The 16,661-nt window shown below is 41.4% G+C and overlaps 1 protein-coding gene across 1 annotated transcript in view; it reads right to left on the bottom strand.

The window, feature by feature from the left end:
* The window catches only part of cachd1 (cache domain containing 1), a 101,842-nt gene extending 95,200 nt beyond the window's left edge, over positions 1–6,642 (bottom strand). The window contains exon 1 of the mRNA XM_085436323.1: positions 6,103–6,642. Coding sequence (XP_085292449.1) covers positions 6,103–6,351 — 249 coding nt within the window. The 5' untranslated portion in view covers positions 6,352–6,642. The remainder of the gene's footprint in view (positions 1–6,102) is intronic.
* Between the last annotated feature and the right edge of the window lie 10,019 nt (positions 6,643–16,661).

A 16,661-nucleotide genomic window follows, 5' to 3' on the forward strand; every position in this document is an offset into this window, starting at 1 on the left:
GAAAACTTATTAAACAGAAGTATGAGACAGTCGAGAATTTACACCAGTGTCTGGTTATATTTTAGATAGCAAGAAGCAGACGGCCGAGTTTATTAAACTCCACCGAGACAGCGGTGACGCTAATCAGAACTAGACCGTCCAATTTCACGCCTTTAAACTTTAAAGGCATGTTTGTGTGTGTGTTTATACAATTGCTATTATGTTTGCACTTTATGTGTAATGTTACTGACTGCAGAGATCAGTAAGATGTGTGTATTTTTTATTTATTAGTTTTATTTATTTAATATTATTTTTTAATTGAATGACTGTCTAGTAGTTCACAGATGTCGAAAAACTGAGTGTGGTAAAGCCACTGATTTTGTTTATGTATATTTCTGCAATCTGCACATTGTACTGACTTTCATTTTAATGTTTACACCAGGGTTCCTTGTCAGCACTTTATGCTCAGATGTTTGTAAGCTAAAAATAAACTATTGTGTATGTTCAAATATACTGTTGTGATTGAAGAAGTTAAATAAAAATGTCAGTCATCAATTCATGCATCACCTCATGTCATCATAACAGAGGTCTGTCTTCCAGGAAAGAACAGTTTAAAATTAATGTAATATAGTATTGGCCATACTATATGATGTATTGCTTGTCTTTGTTTAATAATACAGAAGACAAAGACCTTAAAAAATAATCGCATATCGCATCGCAATCTTGGGGCAAAAAAAATCGCAATTAGATTATTTTCCATAATCGTTCAGCCCTAGTGCATACCATTAATGGGATGAGGTTAGAATCCAATCAAGGTTAAACAAAGTAACCACATGTCACATTAACAGAGATCGTTAAAAACCAGACAGGAAGACTTTTAACCCATTCCCCCATAAATCCTATGGTTGAGCCGCAAACACCCAAGAATTTTACTTTGCTTTTAACATTTGATCTTGTGCTTGTTGTTTCAATGTGGATACTTTCTTTCTGTAAAGTGTGGGAAAGCTTAAAGTTGTGGTCTTTAGATAATAAGGATATAGAACAATCTGAAGATTAGGCTGCAACAGTCCATCAATTCTTCTGAGCACTTTTCCAGTTCCACGGCCACAGGGGGACTGCAACTTATCCCAGTTGTCATGGGGCAAAAGGCAAAGCCCATCACTAGGCTAACACAAAATGACAACCATTCAAATTTACTCTGCTTCCACTACTTGAAATTCTGTCATTCGTATTTAGACCTTGGCCTACTAGGGTAGCAACAAGGCAAGACTCAATCCAAATTAGTATTCACTGTCTAGGAACCAAGAATGTACGTACCAACTCACGAGCCAGTCTACATACAAGGTTAGAGCTGAGCCAACGAAAGATTTTCCTAGTTGTTCCTAGTAAAATTAATTCGTTTATACATTGGTTCACCTCTGCTGGCACAAAATAAAATATTAATTACAGAATATCGGTTTAAATATGTGAACTGCATTTTAATTAAGTGAGACAACTGGGTTAGTTCACATTTGCTGTGACGACTTTACGATCTAACCCTGCTCGGACTCACTCATTTAAATGCCAGATAGAAAGAACAACAAGAATGCTCAAGAGTTCATCAGAATAAAATTTTACTGCAACATCATGCAGAGCTTCTGTTTGAATACTTGCATAATAAACATAGTAAAGATGGAGGAATGAATGAGACTGTTTCCATCAGTGAAACAGTCTCATATTTTGTCATTTGCAGAAGTACACTTACTGAAAGAGAAAACTTGGTCGCATTACATAACCTCTGTGCCCCGAAGAAAGGGAACTAAAAACAGCCCCATTATAGCTGGAACAAGGCAAGAGCAGAGACGTGCTGAAAAGACACTGAAAAGCTCATATTCCCATTAGATGAGGACTATTGAAAATAAAAAGTTCTATAAGACACCTCTTCTTTCATATAATCTGGGTTATAATCAGCTGAAAATGCTCTCAGACTACCAGGTTCCAATCTGAGCAGACAGGCTGCACAGTGGCTCACAAATAAATCGTAATCATGTTGTTAATTGAATGAACTGCTTCAACATGCACACTTAGAGAAGGCTCAAAGTCAAAAGAGAGAGAGTGTGGATGGGGAATAGTAACAGTCCCAGATGAAGCGGTGGGCCTGTGAGGCTCATAGTAACCTTGACTGAGCACAGAGCCATGCAGGCAACGCAGTAAGAGGCAAGAAGGCTTTGAAGCTGTACTGCAGAGAGCCTAGCAGGAATTCTGATGTCCTGCTGTATATCCTCAAACCTTCCTCCTCCCCCACCCTGTCTCTGCAACTGATTCAATATAAAGTGAGGGAACGGGAACACAGGCCAATAAAAGAGAAAGAAGAGAAATGGGAGCAAGAAGATTAGAATAAAGGTAGATGGAGACCGAGAGAGACAGAGGAGTGCATGTTAAATCAAATCAAGCCAAGTCTAGGTTAAAGAAACCAACAAAGTGTCAATCTCAGCTCTGTTACCATTGGACTGATCCCAAACCAGAAAATAGCAGAGTGAAGACATTGTCAGAGCTACCCCAACACAAACCTTCACTACGCTATCAATATTCAATTAGGGGGCCAGGGATAAATGGACGAGCCAGCCTCAGGGGTTCAGCCTCAAACCATACTGTTGTATGAGGATTGAGGCCCTTGAAACTAACACAGTGAAACTTTCTTTATAAATAAGCAGCCAATAGTGCATACATGCTTCTCAACGTTAAAAGCAATCAGGCTATGTACGTTTAACATCTCTCTTTACTGCATGTTTACAAGTGATCAAGCCTGTTGCTCCACTTACTGGTCAGTTTCTTCCCCTCTGCTGTTGGACACATGAACAATAACCGTATGACTGTTCCCACCACTAACACATGACCCTACGCTGTGTTCACTGCATCACCCCATGTTTGGCACTGATCACCACCTGCACTCATGTATATATCATGTATATATCTATCTACTTAGCACTTTTAATTCTTATTCTTATATTTTTTTATGACAGTATGTTTGCACTGAAGCACCGCAGCAATTTCCTAATGTTGTAAACCTGCTCAACATTTGGCAATAAACCCCTTTCTGATTCTGATTCTGAAAAGTAGCTGCAGTCGTGTGTTTTGTAAGAAAAGAGATTGAATTTCCTATCGAGATCCAAAACTAAACTTGCCATCTTCAGCCTTCTGCTTAAGCCTGCAGGAAATCGAACATGAAAAGCTCTATGGGTATCTAAGACCTTCTCCTTTCACAATAAGCAGTCGTAATGTAGAAATCTTCATCATAAATTATTCAGGAAGATATGAAACGTCTCAAAAGGGAAAACTGTCATCAAGTTTCTGATTGATACGTCGCAAACCTGCAAAGTCTGACCCTACCTACAGTAGGGTTTCACCACTAAATCAAATACATATATATTTATATTTATATTAAGAGCAGACCTGTCAGCGTAAAAGCATCAGCTGTAAGCCCTCAAGTCCCCTGATGACTAAGTCAATGACAGAGTGAACAAGGCTAACCCAGTGACTCAGAAACACCGATGAGAGGCGAGCCTCAAATTACACATCTGCCAGAGAATGAGGGGTGGGGTGCAGAGGGGTACAATTACATTTTAAATGGGCATGCTGGGATGCTCACTTGATGGCAAAATCCTCAGATCTCATCTGAAAAGGCAGCGCGTGAACTCGGCACATAGCTCAGTGGACAAAGAAACCTGAAGAACTCCTTTAAGAGATAATGAGGGCCAGCTGTGACTCAAGAAATTAAAGACTTTTAATGAAAATCAGTGATTCTGTTTGGATACAAACATATGTGGAAAAGATTGTTTTTCTTTTAAAGAGAGAAAGGGACAAAAAAAATTAGCTGAACTGGCACATCTCTGAATTTCAATCAGGCACGATATGAGCACCACAGCCGATGTCCTTTCGTGGCCTGAAACAGACCCTTGCAGTTGTGTTTTCACTGGAAAACCACTCTGGCAAATCTGTGAAATGTGCCACTTCAATTGAAGTAAGTAAAAAAACAAAAAAAAGCTTCACGCCAAGTCAGATTTTCAGAGCTCTGCAACATCTTCATAGCTCAAAACCGTTTTCCCCTGACACGGGGGAAGGATGCCGACTGCTGAACACTTCATTTTGTACGCTGCTGTATGAATGCGAAATTAGTCACGAGAATCTAAGTGAGGCCGACAATAAGCGGAGATCATTTCGTATTAATTACATCTTTGTCACTGATGGAGGCGTTTTACTCTCGTTTGAGGGGAAAACAGCTATTAATTCAAAGTATTCACACCAACAGGAGCTGAAAACAAGAATTGCACAGGGAGAGGGAAAAAAGTCAGAGAAAGGGAGAGCGATAATGATGGAAAGAACCAGAAACGGGGCGGCGAGAGCACAAACTGGAGCTCAGGGAGGGGATGAGCGGTGACAACAGCAGATCCGGTGGGATCAGAGGAAGCCCTCAAAGCCGACTCCCAAAGCTGGGATGAAGGCGGCTCAGTGTGGAAGCAGAGAAGATGAAACACCATTTGGGGCCGAGGCCCCCCCGCTGCTGCGCCTCTGTGTTCGGGGCCTGCGAGCTCCTCTGCCTCTGAAGTGCTAAACACCTCCTTCACACCCCTGGCACTGCACCCTCCTGCCATTTGGTGATTTAATGCAGCACTGCACGGATGGATGATTATCATATAGTGCATTTACTCGTCTACTGGGGCTGCAACAATGCAGTCATTCTCACTGATGACTCTGGCTTCTTTTTAGAGTCGAAGCATTTTTTGTTTGGTCACTACAATACTAAGAATGAGTCCCCAAAAATGCTCACTTCAGTATCACACAAGATGAACACAAATCTGCTTGCAAGATGGAGTGATTGAGTTTGGAATTTTTGAATGAAATGACTTCCACTCTCCAAAGAAAGATCTGTCTCTCATGTCCACCGACTCGCTGTTGAATGGGTTCATTTCGGCTGGTATCTCATGAGATCAAAACTCCAAAACATCTGCATCTTTATTTTGACTGTGACGCTTGCTTGGCGGACAACAAACACTGATCACGACCAAACTAATCCCTTATCTTGAAAGCAGTCGGCGGGGTGTCTTTAGAAGGCAATGAAGCACACAGCTAGAAGCACAAAATTGTGACAATTGCAGATTTCCTCCTTTTGGACCTGAATATTTTTGGTGTTTTGGGGCTTTTAAATAGACAGAAGGACTAAGAAGATGTGACCACAGAAATTTCAATTTTGTGGAGTTTTATTAATTAAATTATTAGACAAATCTACAAAAACAAATTCTAAAATTGCTAAAAACATTGCTCATGAAGAAAACATGTATCAGTGGCAGCTTTAGGTGCAATCATTTGTGCTAGAACTGATGCTGAGAGAGTGTGTTTCTATCCACGTGAAATCCAGGCTGTTTGCGTTTAATCATAAACCATCACCAGCTCTTTCTGGGGGAAATATGATTTTCTGGATGAGCCCATATGCTGCAGCAGATTGACTTGCGGGAGATTATTTATCAACCAGGTAAAAGATAAACTCGAGTATGTGCACAATGACATGTGCTCAGGAGCACACAGCGGGACAGAGGGCACTCATTTTTAAGAAATTATGACGTGCATTATGAAGGACACTTTGTCCCGCTTTTTGTTGGCATTTTCAGGTAGCGCGCACAAAAAACAAACACACACAGAGAGTGTAGTAATAACTGAAGGTATTGGAATTTAAATAAATTTCATTATTACTGGGACTACTTAAGAGCTTAAAAAAAGAATAAAAGGGTAAAACGCCAGCCTTTCAGAACCTCAAACCTCCGGCGTGTTCATGTCCCAGATAAACGCGTCCCAACTTCAAAGAGCCTGTTGTTACACTGCAACATAGAAGCTTATTGTTTCGCAACACTTTTAACATCTCTGTCGACAAACTATCTTTTCTGCGGTTATGAGAGTATTGTTGTTATTATTTTAGTTTTGCGCTGTGCAGGCCTGTTTTAGAGCTCCTGTTTGCGCCAGAAAAAACCCCATTAAAACCCGCTCCAACTCGCTCGACGTGACACGAGAGGAGGTTATCTGCTTTGCACCCAAACACATTCAGCGGTTCTTCAAACAACTTGGTGTCTTTTATTTGTTTTATTTAATTACCTGCATAGTGAAGACTCCCAGCTCCTGAGAGGACAGCTTTTTCATCTGTTCGGCCAAGACTTGCGCTTCTTCCAGGATGGAAAACTCCGTCTCGGCTCCGCAATATCCACTAGAAAGAGCCAAGCAGATTAACACGAAGCTCCGCGAAAAAGCCATGAAGCCTCCGCGCGAGCCAATGTGTTTATCCCGAAAAGCAGCGCGCGCGTTCAGTCTCAAAAACAGAGGTTTCTCCGCTGACCGCCTCGCCATGATGGTTGAGGGGGTTTACAAACTGGAGAAGCACGGAGTCAGAACGGGTGGTTTTGAGGGGGGGAACTTCAAGGGAAACTACTTTTACAACTTTGCAGCGTAGAGTACGTGTGCCCTTTCTCTCCGGTACAAGTCTCCAGAATTCCCAGCGACACAAATCATTGCACCTCCTTGAAATCCCTCCAGAGAAGAAAGCAAATCCATGCGGGGCAGGGAATATGTTTATTCTTTCTTTTCTTCCCCCTTACGTTGTCGGTGTTCCCTCTTCGATCAGTGGCTCCAACTCCTGGAAGTCTGGCAAAGTGTGTGTGAGCCGGAGAGTCACCACAAAGGGGGTGAAAGTAGTAGGCGTGGAAACACCGAGGAGTCCTGCCGGCGCCTGGATCTGACGATCAATGGATCAGGCTTTCGCGATGCCTTCAGTAGCTCCGTGAAAAAGAACACCGCCGATATGAAATAACCCTGTTTTATAGATAAATACGATGGGAAGAGTTTTTATTTCTCAGTCCCAATTCTTCAACGTGTGACAAAACAGGTTTATATTCATATATGAGTGGTGCATATAAATTACTGCTCAAAAACAGAGAAATCTCTTTAATTCGAGGTTCATCGAAAGCACCATCACGCCTTCAAAGATTTCTTACCAGTCACCAAAAAGGGAAGCGCCTCTGGGGAGTTTCACAATGATTTATTATTTTTAACTCTGTATTTTATTTATAGACTTGAAAAAATAATTAATCTTTTAATGGTTTAATTTCAGCTAAAAGCTAATTTTATCGAAATAACCCAAATCACTGATTTAGGTTGAAAGGCCCTGCAGTGCAGTGTGAGACAGCGACCTTGTATCCATAGGGATGAAGCAGTTTGGATAACGTGCGTTTCTCTCTCTCTCTCTCTCTCTCTCTCTCTCTCTCTCTCGTGTGTGTGTGTGTGTGTGTGTGTGTGTGTGTGTGTGTGTTATTGAGAGTTTAAACTGTCAAAATCTGCAATGCAGGTTTGAGTTAATAAGATACTGTCTGACCAATAATCCCTCAAATTGTAGGTATTATGTATTTACTTTTATCTTCAGTCTAATATCCACCACAATAGTTTTTTTAAAAGGTTAATATTCTTATTATCTTGCATTTAAAACACGATAATCGGGATGAATTAATAAAACTCATGGACTGTTTGTCTTGCTCAGATTTGCTCCTTTGTGAAACAGGGTCTTGTGATAATTTTGAAACAAAGGTACCATTAATGCAATATATATACTATCATAGGGAGGCTGAGACCTGCTTCCAAATGAGTGTTAACCTCTTGAGCAAGCAAACATAGTAAATTGGTTCCATATAATGGATTGTGCTTTTACATCTCTGTGAATGAACTGGGTACTATAACCCCGGGAGCCTCCACTCCTACAAGAATCCAGTTCCTGTTTTCAGCACAGCTTCAACTGTACTTGGAGCTGAGTTGAATTGAGAAAAAGCAGAAGCCTGGTGTATTTGGGCAATTCATATTTTGATTGCTGACTGCAAAATAAAGTGTGACAGATAGATCATTCGTTAAAGAATGTTGTGGTCGGGTCTGATAATTTGAGGCTTTTGAAGTATAACAGCGCTCCGACTCGTTCAACAGCTGACCTCTAATCATTGCTCTCTCCCTCTTTCTCTGTCTGTCTGCCTGCCGCTCAGCTTCCTTGGACTGCAGAGCCTATTTGATTTGCAGCTGCACAACTGGCCTTTTCCCAGCCATCTCATGGCTGCTTGTAACTTTTCAGAGATTTTCTGGTTAACCAGCATTGCACTCAGGCACAAAATGCCTGCTACATGTCTTTTTGATGAAAAACAACTTCGGCTTACATTGGCTTAATCTCATTTATGGGCTTATTCCAAAGGTCAGTTTATATATTTTCCCATGTAAATTTGAATTCAGGGGTGTTAGTGATATTTTTAAAAAAAATGGCCTCAGTGTGACATTTCACTTAAGCATGCCTTTCTGTGAGGTGTTTGCATGTTCTCCCTGTGCCTGTATGGTTTCTCTATGCCCCTCTCTGTCTTGGCTCATGCAACATGTCCAGGGTGTACTCTGCCTCTCACCCTATGAGAGCTGGGATAGGCTCAAGCCTCACTGCAACCCTAAATTGGATAAGCGGTTAAGAAAATGCATGCTTTTTACATCAGTTTAAGTGTAATGTCGCTCTGGTAACACTGGCTTGGCAGCCTCTTACTGAACAGGCCTGCTGTAAGACAATAAAGTCCAGGAATCACTTCAAAGTGATCACTAGCCCTGTAATATTAGCAATTGCTGTGTGTCATTTTCAGTTAGACAACTGACTGAGGTTTTGGGTGGGTGAGATGTTCATTGGTGTTTGATGGGATTATTTGATGAAGGAAGATTGCGTGTGTAGATACAACATGTTCATTTTTATATTTCCTCCAGGAACAATTAGGCACTTTCTGTCAAATCAGTCCATAATTTTTAGACTGGGTGCAGAGTAAGCTCGGACAGCATAAAAACATTACATCCAGCTCTCGTGGTCACGTAATAAGGTCCTCAGTGGCAGTGTACCACTTTATAACTCATTCACAAAAAGATTTTTAAAAAATCATCTCTTCTGCCTTTTTTCCTATACAGACTCCATTTTTCATTACTGTGTGTTATGACCTAACAAGAAAAAGGGGTTACAAGAATAAGCAATGACATCAGTTCTGTTACCCAAGAGTATTGAATAGAGGTGTGCAGATTGCTATGGGACTGATACTAGCACAATAGGATCGTTACTTTGTTTCTATCTTCTAAGTTTAGTATACAAGGACACTTTTACATTCCAGCACTCCAAAAAACCCAGTTTCAAAATATATTAGAAGCTGAAAGGCTTGTTTTGCTGTATTAACTAAATATTTTAAAAAGAGAAAATCATAGTGATTTAGTAGTCATTAAAGTGTGTTCAGAATTTGCAAATTAATGATGATTCAGCTGCTCTTCCCAATATAAGCTTGCTTTTATAGGTTAAAAGTATCGATATTGGTGTGGCCAATACTGGTCCTGTTTTCATCACTGGCGAGAGTTTAGTTCTTTCTTTAGTGTTTTTTTTTAGATGCGTCACTTTCTAGACAGCTGGCATCTTTAGGTGTGTGCATGCATTTTAGGTTTCAGTCACTCACTCAAACGTGTTTAGTCATGGTTTTGATCACAGTGTAGAATAGACGCGCTGCCAGATGATTTCACAGGGAAGCCAAAATAACTTCAGCGCCTGTCCGCATCTGTCAAGCTAAGAAGTATTTTTAGTTTGGGCTTATTTGAAGAAGCAAAATCAAGACACATTCTTACACCAAATGAAGCGAATGAAAAAGTAAAATTACTTAGGGGGTTAAAGGCAAAATGTTGACACTGTGGTTACTGATGATGCTTCTGTTTGATGACTTAAGTCAAATGGGTTGCACTGCTTATCAGATGCAAGTGTGATTGATTCATTGGCTGAACACACAGCTTTGCAGGCTGTAGTCTGCGTTAGAAAGGTCCTCGACTCCGGACTCGGTTGCCGTGCTCCTGAATAGGTCGTCTGTCTGTATCTTTGGCTGAGGACTCCGTCAGATGTTTGTGTGGCTGTCGGATGCTTTTGGATACTTACAAACACAAGGAAGTTTGTTGAGAGGTTGTAGTGTGTGCATCGCATACATTATCACTTCCCCAGAAAATCCCAGTGTTCCAGGCTCTGTGTTTTTTCACCTTCATCAGGCAAGAGTTTTAGTTGTTCTTTGCTAGGGAGAAAATATTTAAAGATCCTTGCACAAATACTGGAAAGAATGTCAAAATTAACATAATTTGAAGCAGAACTCAGTGGCTCAGGGTAAAATAAAAAAAATGCCCAAACTATTTAAAATTATTTGGTCAGTGTCACAGGCTGGGTCTCTGACCCAGCGCTCTGAGTTCATGTTTGTATTTGTCTCATTTTGTTATGTGATTCGTTTTGTGTCATTTCCTCTCTGTCTTTAGTTTGGGCAGCTTTTGTTTATTGTTCCTCTGGTTTTCTATGTTTTGGGTTCTTGTATTTATTCATTATGTATTAGGTCTGTTAGTTTGTGCTGTCATGTCTAGTTTTAGTGTTTCCTGTTTTATTCTGACAGTGTCATGTGTTCTTTGTTTATTGTATTTAGCTTTCCTCTCCTGGGCCCTGTTTCAGGAAGCCGGTTTAGTGGAAAAACTGAGTAAGTATACCCTGAGTTAACGAAAACTCTGGGTTTTCGGTTTCACAAAGCGAGTTCAGCTGCAGCCTGAGTGAGTCACTATGACGACACACGCCGTGAAGCTAACCTGCCCCCTAGCAGGTTTACTACAACTAACCCTGACTGTCTCCGCCCCTTTGTCGGAAACCTGACAGTAGGAAGTGTCGGACATGGCGTGCCACTTCCTTGAAGAGCCAGTAGATGTTGAAGCCCAAATTCTCCGCAGAGCTCTCCGCCGGGAGAGAGTGATTAGAGCGCGTTTGGACATTTTATCATTTCCTGATGATTTCCTGTGTGAACGTCACCGTTTTTCAGCACAATCTATAAGTTATTTGAATAACATCCTCAGGCCATATATTACGCATGTGACACATCGCGGACATGCTCTCAGTTCATTGCATATTATTTGTATTGCACTTCGGTTTTTTGCAAACGGGAGCTTTCTGTATAATATTGGTGACGCTGAGCACGTTTCCAAGGCTACCGTCTGTCGGGCAGTCAGGAATGTTACAGTTGCACTGAAACGTCTCCTGTACTCGTCTGTGGTGTTCCCCGGTCATAGACCCACAAGATTCATCAAAGAGGGATGCCACAAAATTGCAGGTATCAGGATGAACAAAACTTAATTTATGATGTGGTGATACTTGAACTACTACTTAAATTTTACATTTATTTTCAGGGTTCCCAGGCGTGATTGGCTGTATAGATGGCACTCACATTCCAATCATTGCTCCTTCAGTAAATGAAGGAGACTATGTGAACAGGAAGTCTTTCCACAGCATTAATGTACAGGTACATAGTTCCCTGTAGCATTTCAAACTAACAAATTATTTCATTATAGTAATAGATGCTAATTTGTGTTCTCTGCACTGTGAAGATCATATGTGATGCTGCCAACATTATCACAAATGTGGAAGCCAAGTGGCCAGGCTCTGTCCATGACTCACAAATATTCCGTGAATGTACACTGAGCACAAAATTTGGACATGGTGAGTTGAGAATACTTTAAAATATATAAAGACCAATTGCTTCAGGGACATTTGAACTGAAGTGTATCCTTCTGTCTTAGGAGAGTTCACTGGCTACTTGCTTGGTGATAGGGGGTATCCATGTTTACCCTATTTGCTTACCCCTTACCCTGACCCTGAACCGGGCCCACAGCAGCGATATAATCTGGCTAATTGCAGGACAAGAGCCAGAATTGAAATGACTATCGGAATGCTTAAGGCCCGGTTCCAGTGCCTGCAAAGACTCAGGGTCACCCCAGAAAGGGCATGTGACATTATTGTGGCATGTGTGATTCTTCACAACATTGCCACAATTAGAGGAGAACACTGTCCTTCTGAACCAAACATCAGCAGTGATCCAAACCATGAACATCCTGACCCTCCCACGGACATACAAGATGGAAGCGCAGTCAGAGACACCATATGTCACAATCATTTCTTTTGACCCATCACCTCAACATGTTGAAAGAAGAATAAACAGATTTTTTGTTCAACTGGCTTTATTGGTCACCTGTGTTTCCTGTACACAAAGTATTAAAAGATGTAAACCTCATAAAGTGTCTCTGTTGCTTCCTCCTCTGTAACAGCTGTCAATGTTTCTTCATTATTTTCCTGCAGTAAAGAAATTAACAACATTGCTGTTCTACTGTAAACTCATATAATCTGTGGAGTATTACACACAACTGCATGTTGGTCTGGCTCAACAGGAGGCTGCACCAGATGCAGTACACCATCACCATCAACTGATAGAATATGAGGTTCATACAGGTCACTTATAACTTACAAGGGACCAAATGGCAATTAACAAACATACCTATCACCTTACACTTCATTGTCATTATGCTCTCAAAGACAACCAAGCCTGAGGGAAGGCAAAATCAGTAGGAAAATAACTTCACTACAAAATAATCCATTATGGTAAAGAGTTTATCAAATGAATGAGCAGCACTGCAAAGGTGACTGTGAAGAAAGGATGTATGCACATCATGTATTATTTTGAATTTACCCCTTATGTAGGCACTTGTGTCTTGCGGGGTTATTGCCTCAGAGGATGTCCCCGCAGAGATGCCTTCGGCCACAGGGCGCCCACTGTTTTGGCTGAGGGCCAACTGCTCAGCCTCTGTGAGTGGTGGTGGTGGAGGACCCCCACCTGTTTTTCGGGCCTCCGCTTTTTTTCTGTTGGCTATAACGGGCCACATTTGAGCATACAGAGTAAGCAAATATGTACTTGTAATGTGCTCAGATAATTTCAATAAGTGCTTACAGAAAGAAAATTAATGTAGCCTCTAACTGAAATTGATTTACATCGGACAAACAGACCAAGCACTATGGCTCATAATACAATTACACCTTACCTGTTTGGACTATATTTTTATATTTCATTTTTACTTGCTGCCAGGAACGTTTGGGGCCTGTTGGGTTGCACCTGCGCTCACATCACGTCACAAAATAAAATGTATATAATAACAAATAAAATAACATATGATAAAATAACGTGTTAAATGGGTGGAAATCCCTCGATCAATGTTTAAATTAACACTCACGCATTGACTCTGTCGGCTATGTTTTGCCATGCATGCTCACTTTCTTTTGCAGCTGAGGCTGTGTTACTTTTTTCCGCGGAATTTGCATGTTATCGGCATATGCTGCCATCAGAATTTCGGCCTCAAGCGCTGTGAAATACATTGACCGCGCCTTCTTTCCCTCCGTCTCCATGGTGACTCGCTTAATCTGTGCTCCGCTTATCAGGGCTTTATGTATCCTCGTCCGCGCGCTTCACTTGGGGTTAAAGCAACTCCGCGTTGATTGAACTAATTGTTATCAGCCTTTCTGAAACGGAATATTCCGAGTTGGACAGTTCGGGGTTACTCAACCGTGAGTGTCGTTTTTCACTCTGAGTTTTCCAAACCGGCTTCCTGAAACAGGGCCCTGGTCCTGTCATTAGGTTTATGTTAGTCAGCTGTTCCCCTCATGTGTCTCTACTTCCCCTGATCACCTCTTGTATGTATTTAAGCCCTTTGTTTTCTGCATGCCATTGTCGGTTCGTCTGTTTACCTCACCTCAGTCATAGGTCTAGTTTTCGTCTGTTATGTCCACGTTAGTCATAGTCTTAGCCTGTTTATTTCCACCTCAGTCATAGTTATAGTTTAGGTTTTGGTCTCAGTACCGTTTAGTATTTTGTTTCTTAGTGTCTTGTCAGTTTACTTTGGTTTCCTGGTTTACTCCTGCAATCATCCAAATAAAGGATCGCTTTCTGTTTAAACCTGCAACACCTCGTCCACATCTGCTTTTGGGTCCTGTTTCAAAAACACACCGGCGCACCCCGCCGTGACAGTCAGTTCTGTGCTTCTTCTTCTTCTTCTTTTTTAAAGCCACCAGCAGGGCTAACCTCATCAAAGCTCTAGCGGTGGTGAGAGAAGTGTTTGAACTGCATGTGTGTGCGTGCGTGTGCGCGCATGTTTTCATGTATGTACATAAGTGCACTGCTGTGGCAGGCGCATTTACTGCAGTGATGTAGAAATGAAGTTTGTTTGACAACTTGACTTTTATTTTTTCTTAAAAAAAAGGAAGTGATGTCAGGTGTCTGAGCCAGCAGTTATTCAGTTGTACTGATCAGTCCTGTCACAGATTGTACACATTGTCTAGGAAGAATGCTGCAGTTTGTAGTTTGGTAGTGTGGTAATGCACTAGCTGTGTGCAGAGGTCACTCAAACAGCAATATTTTATATTATCAAACAATTTTGGTCTGCTGCACAGGATTCAGTAGCAGACAAGTTTAGCAAACATTCATAGGAGGAAAGAGCAATATGACCACATTTTAGTAGTTAATCTTTAATACAACATAGACAGTGAACATCTCGTCACCTGCCAGATAACAAAGTTCCATCTTGAAGCCTTAAGTGGACCATTTTGGCCATCATCATTTTGGTGCTTTGAAGCTGGCCATGATCAGTGAAAGGTGGATCTGACTGATGCTACGTCCACACTAGCCCGGATAAATTTGAAAACGGCGTTTTCATCTGAAAACGCTCTGCGTCCACACTATTGTTTTCAGTCGTTTTTACAGAGTTGTACGCAGTGGCGGTCCTAACCTGTTTGGCGCCCTGGGCGAACACACCCTCTGGCACCCACCACCACACACACACACACACACACACACACACACACACACACACACACACACACACACATATGAAGAGAGAGAGAGAGGCATAGTATGCAAATAGCTACCAAACAGCCATCATAATTCGTCATACAATGAGAACAGAACAAATCAACAATTGACAATGACTAATTAATATTAAAATCTGTAACATAATGTATTGTTTGGAGTTTAGTCTGTTACTGTTGCTATTTTTACCATTTCTTCTTGGAGCAACTGTAACCCACATAATTTCTTTAGGCATTAATAAAGTATTCTGATTCTGATTGTTTCAGGATGACCTGCCATTATCCAATGACACATTTGCTTACCTGCATCTTCTCCTCCTCTTCTTTTCTATTTTTTCTAAACTGAGCACCTGATGGATTTGAACTTTTCTTATCCATCTTCCATTGGTTTTAATTTTGCACTCCAGTATGAACACAAATCCCCCATATCGAGGATCACCACAACATAACCTAGCACACCTACACCTTAGTTCACAGATTCACTTTGTCTAAGGTTTATTTCTGGGATTTCAGACAACCCAGGATTCAGATCATGAATACATAATGGGCTTGGATTTACATCATTATGAATGAAATGTGCTCTATTTGGAAACAGCAGGGCCCCTCCCCTTTCGACGGGCTGTGTGTGAGACTTTAAATCATCAAACTGTAAAATATAAATTTTAAATTGTTATTGATCCCTTTATCCCTGGTCCTAAAGTGCATATTTATTTTCTTACTCTTCTTATATATATTGTTTGTTTACTTGCACTGCTGTAACTGGAGCCTCGTCGTCTCGTCTCTCTATATTCTGTACTGTAGCGGAGTTGACAATAAAGTTTTACTTTGACTTCAGCAGCGAGCAGGCGCACCGAGGGCTCTCGCGCTCACTTTTCGCGTACAGAATTTCGAAAAACATCGGTGCAAATTATAAGTCTGTATCATAATGTCTGGTGTTTTCGTGTTTGTTGGTTTGTTTTTATTTTGTGAGTTGGTTATTGGATGCTGCTCCAGCCAGCCAGAGAATCCCCCGCCGCCCCGCCCTCTCCTCCCTGTGCTGCAAGCAACAGGCGCACCTCGCAAATGGAGGGCGCCCTTACTCCCAGCAAATGGGCGATAGAAAACCAATCAGTGCCTATGCCATTCCCAATATGCGCTGGCATGACGTCGGGGCAGCATGAATACGAGCTATTTTTATTTATTTATTTATTTTTGCCGAGGCCCGTGATGCCGCCCCCCACCACGAAAATTTGAGAGCAAAGAAAACAACTGCTGTTTAATGCCCTCCGCTACCTTAGTTTAATTGGTCACATGACTGCATCACATGACTAAAATGTGTCATCGTTTTCAAGGCTCCGGTTCGATGTCCACAATGTGACACAAAAACTGTGTTTTCAAATCTATCCGCTTTGGAGAGCGTTTTCAAAACGCTGCGTTTTCCTTGACCGAAAACACCATCTCAGCGTGGACGGGAGGCCAAAACGGAGAGAAAACGATGTGTTTTCAAACAAAAAAAAATGTATTAGTGTGGACATGGCCTGACTCTGACTCAGGCATCCTTTCCTTTAATGTTGGTTTAATGGCCAACATGAACAATAATGATGTTGCCAATGAGATAGCATGAACTCATTAAAAAAGCATGTACTGAGGTCACAGTGTAGGTCAAGTGAGAAGTATGGTCATTTTCCTGCGAGACAATCAAACTTCTTTTTGAATCCAGAGGAGGCACCAATGCTCTCCTTGGCTTGAGTTCAATAAAGACTAAATATCAAAAGGGCCACAAATGCAGTGTCTACTGTGGAGCAGTTGCACTGGATTGCACGAGCTGTAGTTACAGGTGTGGAATGAATCGGCAATGCATTGTCAAAAGAAGAAGCCTAAGGGGATGGATCACTCTGAATCTATTTAATCTGGGTTTTGTCAAGCCTATCCCAAGCCCTTTCAC

This window comes from Copadichromis virginalis, linkage group LG17, assembly GCF_057382275.1.
Source record: "Copadichromis virginalis isolate Kocher_CV1m ecotype Utaka linkage group LG17, C_Virginalis_male_GT1.1, whole genome shotgun sequence".
NCBI classification, from domain to species: domain Eukaryota; kingdom Metazoa; phylum Chordata; class Actinopteri; order Cichliformes; family Cichlidae; genus Copadichromis; species Copadichromis virginalis.